The following is a 17,930-nucleotide window of genomic DNA, read 5'->3' on the forward strand; positions in this document are numbered from 1 at the left end:
CAATAACTCTATAGTAAACTCTCTCATCTGGTATGGACCAATGGAATGGTCCCTCTGACTCATCACCCTAGGCTGCTATAAGGCATTCCAGAATATTCCCATATACCGTTCTGACCAATCACAGGTCTTCATAGATACAGACTGGTTAGAGAGATAATAGGACAATACCACGTCACACAGGAAAGAAGGGAGACATTACAACGTCAAATGTACAATGTAAATATAACATTTTCAGTGTAATACTGCTTTTTACGTGAGAAAAAAGAACGTAAAATTGTTCTCTTGTTTTAATTTTTCTAGTTTCTATTTTATTTTTTACAAAATGTTGTCTTAGTTAATCAGTATTTGTATTATTGACCTCAGTTACTGCACTTTTTAGTTGCCATTTATGAAGAAAAATATATAATTCAAACCGTTTAGAAGCTGCTATTGTCAGAAAGGTGTTTTGATAAAGTGTGTGATGTTTCTGGTCATTGGACACCTACGATATTACTATTAGCTTTCCTGTGATTAGTGTCTTGTATTCCCACTAGCTTTGCACCTGATATTATCATGCCCAGTAGGAAGCCAGTGTCAAATATGATTTGTACATTCATCGTAGACTTTCTCAGATTTCGTATCCATTATCATATGATAACGATATTATTGTATCAAGGCTATTTAACCTGGGACATTTTTTTTATGTAGGTTCAAATATCAAAAAGTCAGATGTACACATTTTTAAATATTATACATGATATGTAAGCATTTACGTATTTTGTGTTCCTCCTGGTTAGGGGACAAACATTTTATTTTCGCTCCATGGTTTGTGTAATCCACCATCTTATGTATTTGTTGCAAATTGTGTCATGGTAACCATGGAACGTCAAGCGGAATGGATAACTAAATGAAGAAACGACCAAAAAAATGGACTCTCGAAAGTTGGAGATCTTTTAGACTTTGAAAACCTGAGTAACGCAACTGTCTGGACACTACATTCATCATCAAAAAGCCTACATCAGCCTCGACAATTGTGCATTTAACACTTTATACGATATATATCCCTGGTAAAATTAACTGTATTATGTTGATATTATCAAATGGTATGTAATAATACTCCCTATACTGCTGCTTTCATTAGAGATATTACCAGTAGGGAGAGATTCAACTGCATTCACTACACAAAGCCAACAACCGTACTGTGGATCATCATCACCTGCTAACACTCACACAGGATTTCTGAAAAGCCATCCATGGAATTCCCCAAGGGTTATCTTGCCATTGGACCCTCCCTTCATCCTCAAACTGGACAAACATTACAGGCTGATGACTAGTCATCTTGTTCAACACCCTTTCTTTCACTCATCTACAGCTCCTCTCTTTGACTTGTGTCGTCATCCTCATCAATGTTATTAAAAAGTCTGGAGACCAGAAACGGTGACTCTCGGAGAGAGGGATATGAGTCTCTACAGAATGTGACTGCTTGTGTGTCAACCTGGACACAACCTGGACACGTTAGTTTTCTGATGTGCTCTCTGTATTGGACAAGGTACTGTTCCAAAGCCATAAAGCCAGGATGTTATGAAATTAAGTTTGAATACGAGAACATCACCTCTACTGTAAGCCACCACAGGATCTCTTTGCTGTACCTCATGCCTGTAATGTTTGCTGCTTCTATATTTTGGTAAATTAGTCATTTTTGCGTCTTTTAGCAATGGTGTAAATAGTAAAACTATTTATTAAGAGTGTTATACTTTTTTAAGTTATATTTAATGTTCATGTAAATTATTTTTTACATTGCTCTTATAAACAGACATATTGGTTGTGAGTTAAAAACTGTTTTATTTCTGTCCCAATGTCGTCGTCACAAAGCGTTGGTCAAGGTTGTTGTCTCATTGGTTGTCTCATTGGGCACTACTCTCGTCCAATGAGGATTTACCACATGTTTATGTAACTGAGTGCAGTGCACAAGTATGTGTGTTTTTTTATTTCTACATTACAAATCCAGAATGTACTGTCATTTTTATTTTGTTCATTCATTAACTTTTCAAATGTAATCCGAGTTTGCTCTGAAGAGAGAACCTATATCATGTTGAAGTGGTTAGATCCATACTCAATTAACTCTGAGGGCTACCGTGAAGACAGAATATACACAGCCATTCAGAACAACCAGTGGTAGGCAGGCAGGGAGCTGCAGAGGATGAGGAGGAGGGGGGAGGAGTAATCAGGCAGCCGGTAGTGCCCCAGGTGGGGTGAGGGAGAGGGTGTAGAGCAGGGGATAGGATGGGATGGGTGAAGGTGGGCTGCTTTTCCTGGCGGGCCTGGGTATTTGTGCAGGTGTGAAAACTGTGTACACACAGAGCTGCCCCTGGGCCAGCGCTGACTGGCAGCAGGCCGAGGCCGATGAGTCAGACTTTCTCCTGGAGGTGGCGGGTGTTCTCTGAGGGACTCCCTCCTGACACGCCGGGCCATCCGTCACTGTCACAGTCAGGTTGGATAGGGAATGCGGCGGTGGTAAGGTGGGCCGCATGGAAGACCAGGGAGGAGGGAGGATAGGAAGACTACCTAAGATATGAGCCCTAGTGCAGCAGGCTGAGGGACATGCCCTTCCCTTCACTCTCAGACCAGAGGAGTATTTGAAATGAATAGCAGAGTCCGCTTCAATGTCTTTCCATAGACAACTTCATATAGTCCATCTTATTGTGGATGGGAGGTGATTCTCTCAAATCCAAACTAGCTACATACCAGCCATGCATATCCTGGGTTTTGGTTAAAAACAGCTGGGTTTCTGTGGCGTTAGCTTGCTCTGCTAAAAGTGGCATCCTTTCAGCCCCTGTGGCATCCCATCATAACCCACGGGAAGCAATGGAGACAGTGGTAGCCTAGAAGTGGCTGGCTGTAGTCCTTGAGTTTGTGGACAGACAGTTGTGGAGAAAACACTGATGTGCCATGGTGTTCTTATTGTTGTTTTCTAAACTTCACTCATCAAGTACCTTTCACAGGCTCCTGGTTAAAGAATGGTCCACTTGTGTTTGTTTTTCATTCCCACATTCAGTAATTAAAAATGAATGGTCCTTTTTATGTGGGAAATTATCAAATTGAGTATATACATATTATGTGGATATCTAGTGGTATTATTGCAATGTTTCGTACCCGATTGTTCAGCAAAAATATTTTAAGATGTAAATAATTTTATTCTATGATGATTGTATTTGCAAAACCATGTATTATCTGTTTGGGGTAGCTCTTGGATTTATATCAGAGAAAATTTAAGGAAGATACATTGTGCAATGTGTACCATCGAAGTACCACCGGAAAGAAAAGCAATACGCAGTGGCTGCGGATCCAACATTTCTGGACCTTTCTTCCTGAGCTCTAAAGGTCCCGAAGCTTCCGCGCATGTGCAGGATTTTCTACTTTACACAGTTTCCGCTTTACTCGTAGACAACAGGCTACTCTCATTTAATAAAGTTAAACAAAGCTGAATCAATGTCTGCAAGATCACATAATGATAGTATTCAACAGAACCGAATATAATAGCATAACATTACACTGTAAGACAAAAAAACACTTATTTCTTTACCTCTACTTTAGACACACATTTTTGTTGTCTCCAGCCTTTCAAATTTCTCACTGTCAATATTTAATGATACGTTTTACTGGTGAAACATCCATACAGCATCTGCAAACCAAACATTTGATCTCAATCAGTTTCATGGGGATATGCATTTAGATCTTGAGTTATACAGAGTTGGAAGTAGCCTACAGTGTTGTTTTGAATGATGTACAGTGAGTGAATTTTAGAGCAGATAGTGTTAATAAACTGTAGCATAGCCTACCTGTCTATTTTGCCTAGTGGCGTGCGCTGTTGAGTTTTGGACCCATGAGAGAAACATGCGACCATTCGCACAATCATCCTAAAATTTCTTAAGATATTTAGTGGTTTTGTCTTACAGTAACGTTATAGGCCTACATCCTATTAGATTTGGTTCTGTTCTGTAAAATACTTTCATTATGTGATTTTGCAGACAGCTTTGATCTAACTTTATTAAACAAGCACCATTCTCCAGAGTAGCCCGTTCTCTACGAGTAAAGCAGAGACTGTTGAGTAAATGAGAGAATCCTGTACATGCGCAGAAGCTTCAGGACCTTTAGGGCTCGGAAAGAAAGGTCAAGAAAAGTCGGATCCGCAGCCATTCTGGGAAAAAATACAATACCCATAATGCTTCACAACACTTGTCATCAGCAGTTATTCATTCATAAAGGCTCTACACTAACACTGTTGTCAATTGTCTAAAAAACAATCTTATATGAAATCAAACTTAATTTATTTGTTGTCAAGATGAATAAAGCATCATGTGGTCAGTTTGTGGGTCTCGGAGCAGTCAGTTGAAAATAAATTACCAAAATGTTTCTTCTTTTTAGAGTGTGAAAACAAACAAAACAAGAGCAAAGCATTCATTTGAAGAGAATATTTAACATGTTACAACACATTCTTATTATCAGACTTGAAAGATTCTAACAGTGAACACCATTCCCCTTGAACTCACCCTCAGACTGAATGGCACCAACCAAAAAACAACTTACATATCCTTACTCCTTCCTCTACACCACAGATGTTTGCTTACTCTTTCCTCCCTTGCCTTAGAGTTTGAACTGAAAACACTGTAAAGGTACCCATCAGCACCTCTCGCTCTCTCTCTCACCTTCCCTCGCTTGCAGCACCCACTCTGTTAGGTCCATTCACAGTACACCGTTTTTCAGGCACATATAACACATCAGACTTTTGTTTCAGCAGATGTTTCCTCGTATTCTTTGCTTTTTTCACAGTTGCTATTATATTTTTGGTGCTCTGGTACATGGCAAGAAGGGGTCTAATGATGTGTACTATATTTTCATAAGGATGGATCCTCATTCAAGATGAGTATCATGTTCATTTCCCTGTCATGTATTATGTAGAAATAAAACACTGGTTAAGTGGACGTAAGCCAAGGCAGTGTTGTCAATTCTTTGTCCTTTAAAAGAGTTTTCAATACAATGGAATAGAAGGCCCAATTTCTACATATAACCTGACTTTTTTCTTAACATGGCTCATGATAACTTTGGGCTCTATTCAATCTGTAAAGCTGAAGCGTTACAGATTCCAGGATAGAAATTTAAAGGTCATTTCTGATTGAGCCGACATATTCAGCTTTTACCGCGAACGCAGTCGCCACTAAAGCAGGAACATTGCCTTTGCATTTCAATCACGCTGTAAAGCTGAACTTCCGCGATGCGGATTGAATAGAGCCCTTTGTCCAATAGTGCATATGACTTTACATGGCCAATTCCCTGTAGATAATACTACAAACCCTGTATTGTCCGACCCCTTGATGTTTACTTGAAAGTGCATTGAAGTGCTACTCACCTGGCTATACTCACTTTGATTTTATGGACATGAAAATGTCAACGCTACTATCAAAACAGTAGTAATGAAGTATGAATCCAAATGTAAGGCCCTCATTGATTCCTTGACATGGAAACCTGAGCGCTGTTCCTGGCACCCCAGAGACGTGAATGGCCTAATTTGTGAGAATGAACATTAGTCTACTGAGTTTTAAAGCACAGTTAATGTTGCATGAGTGGAAAGAGACTGGACCTGAGTGAAGGAATAGCTTGTGTAGAGGAGATGGAAAAAGAGAATGTTTCCCGAGAGAGAACGAGAGAGAGAGGGATACCTTCAGTAATGTTATTAACTGACATTAGTCATACCATATACCTGCTCATTGCCACAGGGACTTATTTCCCCCGTGGAAATGAATGTAAATATTTTGTTCGGGGTCCACTATTGATGGTGGAAAAAAACACCAGTACAGGTTGTTACTTACCTATCGTAGGCAAAGTGAAGGGGTAGATGATGTAGGAACGTATTCACAGGTAATCCTGAGGGACATTACATACAAGTTCCCATTCATTTGCAGCTGTTGTTTTTCAATAATTCCATATGACAATGCAGGTGTTTTGAGTTCATCATAATCTTTACATTTCTCTCCAACCCATGGAGTGTGGTATAGCCTATACCGCAGATGTGAATCAATTGGTTAAACAGAGCTACTTTCTCCTTCTTGTCCAAAAGAATGCAGATGCTTGTGGTATATAATATTTAATATTTCACATTCTCTCGAAAAAAGACAATTAAAGCCACATAATAATACATATGTTATTTACAATTTCATATTTACAATATAATAATTTACTATCACAATTGATATAATGTGAAATGATAATCAATAAAAAAAACTATGAGTTGGATTTTTATGTCCATGGCTCTTGAGAGATGGAAAGTAAATGTTTCCTTGAGGGAAGGGATCCTACAAGATCCATACGATTAAACATGATTCCTTTATAGAGTTTCATTATTCATTGGGATTCACCTGCCATCACTCTGCAATCCATACATTTAGCATAAAATCTTGAAATCATTTGGAATATTTTCCTATGAAAATGTTTTCTTTTTCTTTTTTCTTTACCTATATTCACCAGTTGACCATATTAATGGACTATTTTTTAAATATGGATTTTCCCTGCGGTTTAGGAGCTCTCCACCTTTGTCAACATCTGAGGAGATAAACAACAATAAACAAACAAACAAAAAATGAAACACTGCTGGTTGAGGACTTTTCTAGCTGCAAAGCGTTACTCACACACCGTACGGTACAGCTGATGACATCACAATCCGTCACACAGGATTTCTCTGTAGCCTTTATTATAAACACTATGTTGTCTGCATTAAAAAGACTACATTATTGTAGTGGTGATATGTTTAAGTATTACAAATGAATCAAATCAAATGTAAATGATAATACAAATCTAAACGCTCTCTTTCCCATCTCTCCAGCCAAGAGGAGAGACATACAGGGAGTTGTTTGTTTGTTTGTTTCCCTGGTACGCTTCCAGTCGAAGTACCATGAGAAACTGCAATATTACATTCAGTATTTTTTTGCCAACCAATTTGCTCTGGGTTGAATGATAATTTACATGCTCACATCGCTCCTTCTCATTGATAGTAGTAGTCACTGGCATGTACATCCAAACCGTCTTTCCTCTTCAAGCAGTTCTTAGCACTTTTTTGAAAAAAGGAGTTGAGGGTGTTTGACAGTAGTTCTAACAATGTCCAGTGGGGTTGATGTTTCAGGGCTCTCCTGGTTTGGAAAAATACCAGTCAGTGGAGAGACCAGAAGCGAGGAGGAGGCGGCTGTCATTGTGTCGTCGGGCAGCTTGTCTCATCGGAGCTTGGCGTTGCCGTATGTGCTGCGCTGTACTGAGATCAGTTTCTCCATGCAGGTGGTGCGGGTCTCATGCAGGGAGCCATGCCACACTTTGCTGGTGGGCCGAACCTCCTCGCTGCGACAGAACACGTAGGCCATGGTGTCTGTGCGGCTCTGAATGTATGCGCTGTGGAGCAGGGCCCGGCAGTATCGGCTGATCCTCTCCACTCTGCGCAGGATCAGGTGTGCTTTCCTAGGGGAGAGAAACACAGTCATGATTAGTTTTAATGTCAGCATCAGCAGCATTGTCATTTTGTCATTCCTTTATTTATTTTTATGGTGATATAAATATTGGTACACTTTACAGATCAGTAATAACAGGACAATAACTACGGCCATTACCAGTAATTACCAATAATGTGGAATCAGGGCCGGCAACTGGAGGCTTTAACATCCTATATACTATGTACTGCCATTGTGCCCTTGAGCAAGGTACTTTAGCCCTAATTGCTCCAGGGGCGCTGCTTTGCCATCCTGTGATGTGATTGTGTGTGTGTGTGTGTGTGTGTGTGTGTGTGTGTGTGTGTGTGTGTGTGTGTGTGTGTGTGTGTGTGTGTGTGTGTGTGTGTGTGTGTGTGTGTGTGTGTGTGTGTGTGTGTGTGTGTGTTAGGTTGGGTACTGTGACGGCAATAAATCAAGAATATCTGTGCAAATGGACCAATAACGGAAGTATTGTATATAAATATGCCACACCCTTGCTCAACAGCAATCTAGAAACCGAGCAGGTTCATTCATGTGTTATGTATCTTTTTGCAGATTTTTTTTTTTTTTAATTTTATCCCATTTTCTCCCCAATTTTCGTGGTATCCAATCGCTAGTAATTACTATCTTGTCTCATCGCTACAACTCCCGTACGGGCTCGGGAGAGACGAAGGTTGAAAGCCATGCGTCCTCCGAAGCACAACCCAACCAAGCCGCACTGCTTCTTAACACAGCGCGCCTCCAAACCGGAAGCCAGCCGCACCAATGTGTCGGAGGAAACACCGTGTACCTGGCCCCCTTGGTTAGCATGCACTGCGCCCGGCCCGCCACAGGAGTCGCTGGAGCGCGATGAGACAAGGATATCCCTACCGGCCAAACCCTCCCCAACCCGGACGACGCTATGCCAATTGTGCGTCGCCCCACGGACCTCCCGGTCGCGGCCGGCTGCGACAGAGCCTGGGCGCAAACCCAGAGACTCTGGTGGCGCAGTTAGCACTGCGATGCAGTGCCCTAGACCACTGCGCCACCCGGGAGGCCCATCTTTTTGCAGATTTGATTGAATTCCAGACTAGAGTAGAGAGGTCTGTCTCTGATCTGTGTTGGCAACCTACTCATGTTCCTTGCCAGAGGGGGGTATGTTAGAGACCAGGTCAATGTACAGGACAGGCAGACAAACTGCTGTAAGGAGACACACGTGCATACCAGTGGCGGTTGGTGCCGTTTAAGATGAGGGAGGATGGTTATTTTACAGCATATTGGATGACTGTCATTCATATTCCATTCACCCAGCTCAAATGTAACATCGATAGGTTTAGGCTACTACATGATACACACATGTTCCCTGTACCCATCATGAGATTGCTACAACCTAGCATATGAATGAAAGTTTACAACGTAGAGAATTTTGAGTAATCATGGTGACATTCAATACTGCCTTGCACACTCTTGCCTGCATCTAGCTGATCTAGGGAGAAATCATGAGTCCTTTGCAAATGTGAATTTCTATTGGACACATTCAGGTATTTTTATCCCCGTTTTGTTCGGTTTCCATCCGTTTAATAAACATTTTTCAACAGAATTGGCAGAATGAATACACACCTGATCACACGCAAACATAGTTCACTTTCACAGCAGGCACATACAAACAGCATGATAATTTGCTCGTTGTATAACTCCTTGCATCTATGAGCTTTCCTCCCCTCACATCAGCTGTCTGTAACCAGGCGAAAAAACCTTTCCAAGCCAAACCTTCCATTCATAACCTCTATAACCGCTACACACAGCCTATATCATTGTCACGGCATAGTCAACATAGCTACTAGAACTAACGCGTTAGTAAACCCACTAGCTACAATCATGCAGTACAGTGTAGTTAGAAAGCAGTTTACCAGTTACACTGGTGGGCTCCGGTGGCAATAAATGAATGACTTGGAAGAGTTACAGTGTTGGATAGCCAAAGCCAGCTAGATAACATAGCATCTCGCTCTGCTTGAGCCGGGTGTTTGAGTAGGTTAAACTAGCTAGCTTCATTCTTAGCTAAGTGAAAGTTTTGTAAAAAAAATACAACCAAATATAGCTATCTCTCTCTTTCTCCTCCTCTTGCTTCTCCTTAATTTTGGAATAATACAACTTTTCAAAACGGTTCCACTATTCTCTTTGAGTCAACTACTCACAACATTTTATGCACTGCAGTGCTAGCTAGGTGTAGCTTATGCTTTCAGTACTAGATTAATTCTTTGATATTTTGATTGAGTGGACAACATGTCAGTTCATGCTGCAAGAGCTCTGATAGGTTGGAGGACGTCCTCCGGAAGTTGTCATAATTACTGTGTAAGTCTCCTAAGCCTCCTAAGTTTTGTATCGAAGTTAATGTACCCAGAGGAGAACAGAAGCTAGCTGTCCTCCGGCTACACCACGGTGCTAACCTACACAGAGTGCTGCTGAGGCTACTGTAAACCTTCAATGCAAAACATGTGTGGTCCCCACCGTGAAGCATGGAGGAGGAGGTGTGATGGTGTGGGGGTGCTTTGCTGGTGACACTGTCTGTGATTTATTTAGAATTCAAGGCACACTTAACCTCACTAGGGTAGGGGGCACTATTTTCCCCTCCGGATGAAAAGCATTCCCAAAGTAAACTGCCTGCTACTCAGGCCCAGAAGCTAGGATATGCATATAATTAGTATATTTTGATAGAAAACACTCCAAAGTTTCTAAAACTGTTAAAATTATGTCTGTGAGTATAACAGAACTGAAATGGCAGGCGACCGAGAGTGCGCCTTTCTTGTTTTTCTTTTATATTGACGATGCTATTGTCCGGTTGAAATATTATCGATTATTTAGGCTAAAAACAACCTGAGAATTGATTATAAACATCGTTTGACATGTTTCTACGAACTTTACCGGTACTATTTGGAATTTTTGTCTGCCTGTTGTGACCGCATTTGAGCCATTGGATCACTGAACAAAACGCGCCAACAAAATGGAGGTTTTTGGATATAAAGAGGGACTTTATCGAACAAAACAAACATTTATTGTGTAACTGGGAGTCTTGTGAGTGCAACCATACGAAGATCATCAAAGGTAAGTGATACATTTTATTGCTATTTCTGACTTTCGTGACTAATCTACTTGGCTGGTAACTATATGTAATGTTTTGTGTGCTGAGCGCTGTCCTCAGATAATCGCATGGTTTGCTTTCGCCGTAAAGCCTTTTTGAAATCTGACACGGCGGCTGGATTAACAACAAGTTAAGATTTATTTTGATATATTACACTTGTGATTTCATGAAAGTTAAATATTGATAGTAATTTAATTTGAATTAGGCGCTCTGCAATTTCACCGTATGTTGGCCAGGTGGGACGGTAGCGTCCCACACTCCCTAGAGAGGTTAACCAGCATGGCTACCACAGCATTCTGCAGCAATACACCATCCCATCTGGTTTGCGCTGAGTGGGACTATCATTTGTTTTTCAACAGGACAATGACCCAACACACCTCCAAGCTATGTAAGGGCTATTTGATCAATAAGGAGAGTGATGGAGTGCTGCATCAGATGACCTAGCCTCCACAATCCCCCGAACTCAACCAAATTGAGATGGTTTGGGATGATTTGGACCGCATAGTGAAGGAAAAGTAGCCAGTAAGTGCTCAGCATACGTGGGAACTCCTTCAAGACTGTTGGAAAACCATTCCAGGTGAAGCTGATTGACAGAATGCCAAGAGTGTGCAATGCTGTCATCAAGGCAAAAGGTGGCTACTTTGAAGAATCTAAAATATATTTTGATTTGTTTAACCCCTTTTTGGTTACTACATGATTCCATATGTGTTATTTCATAGTTTTGATGTCTTCACTATTATTCTACAATGTAGAAAAAAAGAAAAACCCTTGAATGAGGTGTATCCAAACTTTTGACTGGTACTGTAAATGCATTAATGATCTGCATGTAATTGTGGCAGTAAGAGGAAAACACTACATGAAACCTTTACTCTTCATTTAACACAGACACACACTCTCCCTCCCTCCCACACACACTCTCTGTGTCTCCCTCATAATCACACCACTCTCTCCCACAAACACACTGCTCCCAACTTTAAAAACGTTAGGCACCCAACAGACTGTAAGGAGTACCGGAAATAGATTGATTTTTGATAGTTTAGGCTTACATTAGGCCTACATGAATCATACCTTTGAAGCACATTTCATGAGTAGAAGACCCTTCTCCTTTCTTCCTGCGCCAATCAAATATGCCTAGACCTACTCTCAAGTTACCAGGTTGTTAGCTAGCTAGGTAACATGACTGAACAACATTGTTTATCAAAACAATAATTAGCGGCCTGGTATTAGTTTAAAACGGCCCCAACATGTTTTGTGAAATTATATCAAATGTGAGCGAAATCGTGTAGGAAGAAAAAAAGGTAGCTCCGGTAACGAGTCATATGTTTTTAACCGTTTGAGAAAGAGACACGCCGTTTTCTTTGCTGTAAAGCTGCAAGCATGACTGTCACGAAGCACTGCTACGTGACAGCGAACTTGCAAAGCCTATCAGAATGGCCTGTGCTCTTGGTTATTTGGTTATAGGAGGGATGAAATTATATACAATGTATTCACTTGGCTCTGCACGCTGCTGTATCAAATGTAACAGAAGACTGATCACAGTCTGCATCCCCGCTCGCCATCACGGCTAAGGCTATATTAAATAAACTGACAGAGAAATAGATGCACAGAGAAATAGGTGTGTGATGGTGGAAGGGGCAGCCATCCATTTCTGAGGACGTCGGGAGATGATGTGGACATCGACCACTAGGGGCAACAGTGAGTGCTTTTACCTTCAAGTAGTTTTTGGTTTTCCTAGTGCATTCTGGACTGGGACGGCAGATGGGCGTAAGCATCTGCCTCTGATTCCAAAGGTTGTAAGTTTGAATCAAGCGATATAAAGTTGTTTTTGATATTTCTGTTTTAAGCCTATCCCAAACCTTAACCCTTACCTTAACCATTCTAGGTTAATGCCTAAATTTAACCCTAAACTTAAAAATGCAGACTTAATGCCTAAACTTAACCTTTGACACTCCGAAACCTAACGTTTGCATGAACTTTCAACGTGAGGCTGTGAGAGCTAGTTGCATTCTCAAATACTTTATTCTCAACAATGAAAATTAACCTCTTCTGTATGTGTGTAAGGACTTGAATGTTGATACAAATATTACAAATATCAGAAAGAGAGAGCTTTAAGGAGGCATGTTCCATTTGTTTTGAGAAGTGGATGTCTGTTCAGCCTCAGCATCTGTCTTTGGTTAAGCTAGGAGCACAGACAACCTTTTCACGTGTAAAAAAAAAAAAGGGCACCCTTTTTTCTTCTTTCTCTCTTCAAATTTCACTGCCTACAACAACATAACACCAAACATATGAGCTAGTGGGTCTCAAGTGCAAGTGGGTGAATTGAGGACTGGGAGTTAAGAGTATATATATTCATCAAGACAGGATCACATTGGAGATCATAACACACAATTCTCTAAAAGTCCTAAAGTTACAGTACCAGAGTCCTAAAGTTACAGTACCAGAGTCCTAAAGTTACAGTACCAGAGTCCTAAAGTTACAGTACCAGAGTACTAAAGTTACAGTACCAGAGTCCTAAAGTTACAGTACCAGAGTACTAAAGTTACAGTACCAGAGTACTAAAGTTACAGTACCAGAGTCCTAAAGTTACAGTACCAGAGTACTAAAGTTACAGTACCAGAGTACTAAAGTTACAGTACCAGAGTCCTAAAGTTACAGTACCAGAGTCCTAAAGTTACAGTACCAGAGTACTAAAGTTACAGTACCAGAGTCCTAAAGTTACAGTACCAGAGTACTAAAGTTACAGTACCAGCGTCCTAAAGTTACAGTACCAGCGTCCTAAAGTTACAGTACCAGAGTCCTAAAGTTACAGTACCAGAGTACTAAAGTTACAGTACCAGAGTACTAAAGTTACAGTACCAGAGTCCTAAAGTTACAGTACCAGAGTCCTAAAGTTACAGTACCAGAGTACTAAAGTTACAGTACCAGAGTCCTAAAGTTACAGTACCAGAGTACTAAAGTTACAGTACCAGAGTACTAAAGTTACAGTACCAGCGTCCTAAAGTTACAGTACCAGAGTCCTAAAGTTACAGTACCAGAGTCCTAAAGTTACAGTACCAGAGTACTAAAGTTACAGTACCAGAGTCCTAAAGTTACAGTACCAGAGTCCTAAAGTTACAGTACCAGAGTACTAAAGTCACAGTACCAGAGTACTAAAGTCACAGTACCAGAGTACTAAAGTTACAGTACCAGAGTCCTAAAGTTACAGTACCAGAGTACTAAAGTTACAGTACCAGAGTCCTAAAGTTACAGTACCAGAGTACTAAAGTTACAGTACCAGAGTACTAAAGTACTAAAGTTACAGTACCAGAGTCCTACAGTTACAGTACCAGAGTTCTAAAGTTACAGTACCAGAGTCCTAGTTACAGTACCAGAGTCCTAAAGTTACAGTACCAGAGTACTAAAGTTACAGTACCAGAGTCCTAAAGTTACAGTACCAGAGTACTAAAGTTACAGTACCAGAGTCCTAAAGTTACAGTACCAGAGTCCTAAAGTTACAGTACCAGAGTCCTAAAGTTACAGTACCAGAGTACTAAAGTTACAGTACCAGAGTCCTAAAGTTACAGTACCAGAGTCCTAAAGTTACAGTACCAGAGTCCTAAAGTTACAGTACCAGAGTACTAAAGTTACAGTACCAGAGTACTAAAGTTACAGTACCAGAGTACTAAAGTTACAGTACCAGAGTCCTAAAGTTACAGTACCAGAGTCCTAAAGTTACAGTACCAGAGTACTAAAGTTACAGTACCAGAGTCCTACAGTTACAGTACCAGAGTTCTAAAGTTACAGTACCAGAGTACTAAAGTTACAGTACCAGAGTTCTAAAGTTACAGTACCAGAGTACTACAGTTACAGTACCAGAGTACTAAAGTTACAGTACCAGAGTCCTAAAGTTACAGTACCAGAGTTCTAAAGTTACAGTACCAGAGTACTACAGTTACAGTACCAGAGTACTAAAGTTACAGTACCAGAGTCCTAAAGTTACAGTACCAGAGTACTAAAGTTACAGTACCAGAGTCCTAAAGTTACAGTACCAGAGTCCTAAAGTTACAGTACCAGAGTCCTAAAGTTACAGTACCAGAGTCCTAAAGTTACAGTACCAGAGTACTAAAGTTACAGTACCAGAGTACTAAAGTCACAGTACCAGAGTACTAAAGTTACAGTACCAGAGTCCTAAAGCTACAGTACCAGAGTCCTAAAGTTACAGTACCAGACAGGCAGCTCTGTCTGGTTAGTGTCAGATGTATTCATTTATCTTATCAGGATGGTGTTAGATGATCGTCCGATTGTGAATAAAAACCATTTGTTTCATCCAATAAAAAGAATAGTGTAACATACACCAGTAACACTGTTCGAAGAGAATAAAACACACAATATGTGTGCAAAACTGCTGCTTCAATAGAATTGACTGAATATTAAGATACATTGAAACATGACCAAAGTAGAAAAACAACCTGCAATCAAATTAAGCACAATCGACCCAATGCATGACATAAACACACACTGTACCGTACATGCATGGTGAGAGAAAGAAAAAAGTGCAGTTGTGCAACTGTGAGAGCTGACTGTGACAATGCTAGCAGTTGGTGGCTGGGTCTCAGTGTGGCTCCGTCAGTCTCCCAGGTTTCCTGACATAGTGAGTAAATACTGAGTGCTCACATTTCACTTGGCCACACTGTTACCTTTTAAAAAGGCACCACCGATAGAGCCGGCTCGTAAATTACCCCAACAAGGCCTTGCCCTGCCAATTTCAGGCAGTAAATAACCCTACACTGTCAGTCATCCAAATGCCTTCTCCAGGACTTCGATGTGCTCCCTACTCACCCCCCCGGTCCCCGCAAAGGCTACCTTCCTCTACCCCAATCACAAAAAAACATAATCTTCCTTTAAGACAAACTTGTTCCACATTTATGATATTATTTATGGCTGCCGGAGAGGGCTTCCAGGCAATGGGGGTGGACAAAACAAAACACGGGGCCTGAAACTTTAGACCCAATGTTGCCATCATTACAAAACTATTGAACCGCTGGAGTCTTAACCTGGTCAGACTCACATGCCATGGATTTTTTTTCCTTTTTAAGTTTCTGTCCAAATATTCTTTTTTTCGTCCTGTAGACTGTGTGTTTCTCCATCTCCATATCATGCTAATGTCCCCTGTGTCTATTCACATAAAACTGCTGTGTCGGGGGTGGTCTGTTTCAGGGGGCAGACCGAGGCAGGGCTCTGCAGGAAATCTTTATGAGAATGAGGAGGAAATGGACTTGGAAGTTTAGTTAGTGTTAGTTGACTGTCAAATGTAGTGTTTGGCTTGGCGTAAGAGTGGTGTTTGGCATTGGGTCTGTAATTCGAAACAAGTATGTAACCTTATAGTCAAAGCTGACCTTACCAATTCGCTTCCCCAAATAAACACTTAAAAAAGGCTGATTGCACAACTCGACTTCTGCTGACAGTACAGAAGGCATGCAAAGACAGGAAAACCCAAATGTCCTAATCTTCAAAAGACATTGGGGACATCTATTGCTTCGTTATGTAAGAGTTAAATAACTGTTACTGATGCTAGTTATCAATCAAACCAACAGATACATAGAACAGTGTTGATGGATTTGGACACATTAAAAAGTAATTTTAAAATATAATCTTTCAAAAATGCTGTATTGAGACTCTTGGTAGAGAGAAAAAAAGTATACCACCTTTACATGTCTGTAGTATACTGATCCTTTACAAAGCAATCATATTACCAGCAGTGAGAGACAACGATTGCCTAATAACAGTGCCAACCAATTACAGAGCCCAACATTGTTTACGTCTGTCTGTCTGTCTGTCTGTCTGTCTGTCTGTCTGTCTGTCTGTCTGTCTGTCTGTCTGTCTGTCTGTCTGTCTGTCTGTCTGTCTGTCTGTCTGTCTGTCTGTCTGTCTGTCTGTCTGTCTGCCTGCCTGCCTGCCTGACTGACTGACTGACTGACTGACTATCCTTGTGGGGACCAAAAGTCCTCAAGGACAGTAAAACAAAGGGAAGTGGGTGAAAAGGCTATTTTAGGTTTAGGGTTAGGAGTTAGGGTTAAGGTTAGGATTATGGTTAGGGTTAAATGAAGGGTTAGGGGTTAGAGAAATAGGACTTTGAATGGGAATCAATTGTTTGGTCCCCACAAGGATAGTAAAACAACGTGTGTGTGTACTGTGTGTGCATGTGTGTGCATGTGTGTGTGTTTGCACGTATGTTTGTTCGTTTGTGTGTGTGAGTGTGTGCATGTCTGTGTGTTAGTAATGGTGTAATAACATTCCGAGACATGCCTGGTATGACATGAAATCCATTAGCGTGGTGATACCCTGGATCTCCAGACAGTCCAGTAGATAACGCCTGGTCTTGAGTGCTACCATCTACCTATTGTTTTCATCTAGAGGAGAGCGAGCCAGATACGACCAGCAAATACATTATACCCATTCCTGAGAACACACATGCAGTCGTAAATACATCCCATAAGTCTTACGTAGATCTCACATCAATCACTGTCTCATCTACAAAAAAATACTGGCTTCTCTTTGGCTCCAGGAACCACTGCAAACTCTTTGAAAACACTTGTAGAAAACCAACCTGTAAATACCCCAGTGCAGGTTGGATTGAATGGAGACCTTGGGTTCAGTCTAGTTCTTCAGCTCTTTGTGGGTGAAGAGTCTAGTGGTTGTAGCACAGGGGAATCAGAGCAACACTCTCCTGACGTGGTTATGAAATCATTCCTGAGTTTACTGGGGGCTTCAGGCCTTTACAGGTAACCAGAGAAGTTGGTTTTATGAATGAGTTTTCCACACTATACACAAAGAGTGCATTCCCTATTCAACACAACACTCGTCAATTGCCAACACCGGAGCGCTTCCATTCGCTAGGGTCCAAGACCATTGGCTACATCCTAGGCTCCCTTGTAATAACAAAGCTGTAATTTGTAGACTTAGCACTTGTGTCCAGTCACCAATTGGGTACAAAATATGAATAAGAAGGTAAATGAGAGGAAATAAAAAATATCTGATGAACTTGAGTAAACGAAAACGAAAATATATGGCCGCGCCGTGTGGATTCTTTTATGAGATTTATGTCCTTATAAGATGGTACTCCAATGGAAGAAACCTGGTCATGATTGGTTTTATGGGCCAGGATTTGCAGTGAAAGCCTAAACCAATATTTTGCTGTCCAAAATTACTGCTGACCAGGGTGTTTGTGTGTGTGTGTGCATGTGTGTGTGAAAGAAAGAGAGTGTATGTGTGCGTTTGTACAGGCATATGTGCCTGTGTGTGTGTGTGAGGGTGTGCATACGTGTCTGTAAGAAAGAGTTTGCATG

General features: G+C 41.0%; 1 protein-coding gene across 1 annotated transcript in view; it reads right to left on the bottom strand.

The window, feature by feature from the left end:
* Positions 1-7,241: 7,241 nt before the first annotated feature.
* The window catches only part of LOC120025537 (astrotactin-2-like), a 451,161-nt gene continuing 440,472 nt past the window's right edge, over positions 7,242-17,930 (bottom strand). The window contains exon 23 of the mRNA XM_038970100.1: positions 7,242-7,479. Coding sequence (XP_038826028.1) covers positions 7,242-7,479 — 238 coding nt within the window. The remainder of the gene's footprint in view (positions 7,480-17,930) is intronic.

Source organism: Salvelinus namaycush, chromosome 31 (genome assembly GCF_016432855.1).
Source record: "Salvelinus namaycush isolate Seneca chromosome 31, SaNama_1.0, whole genome shotgun sequence".
Classification (NCBI taxonomy): Eukaryota; Metazoa; Chordata; class Actinopteri; order Salmoniformes; family Salmonidae; genus Salvelinus; species Salvelinus namaycush.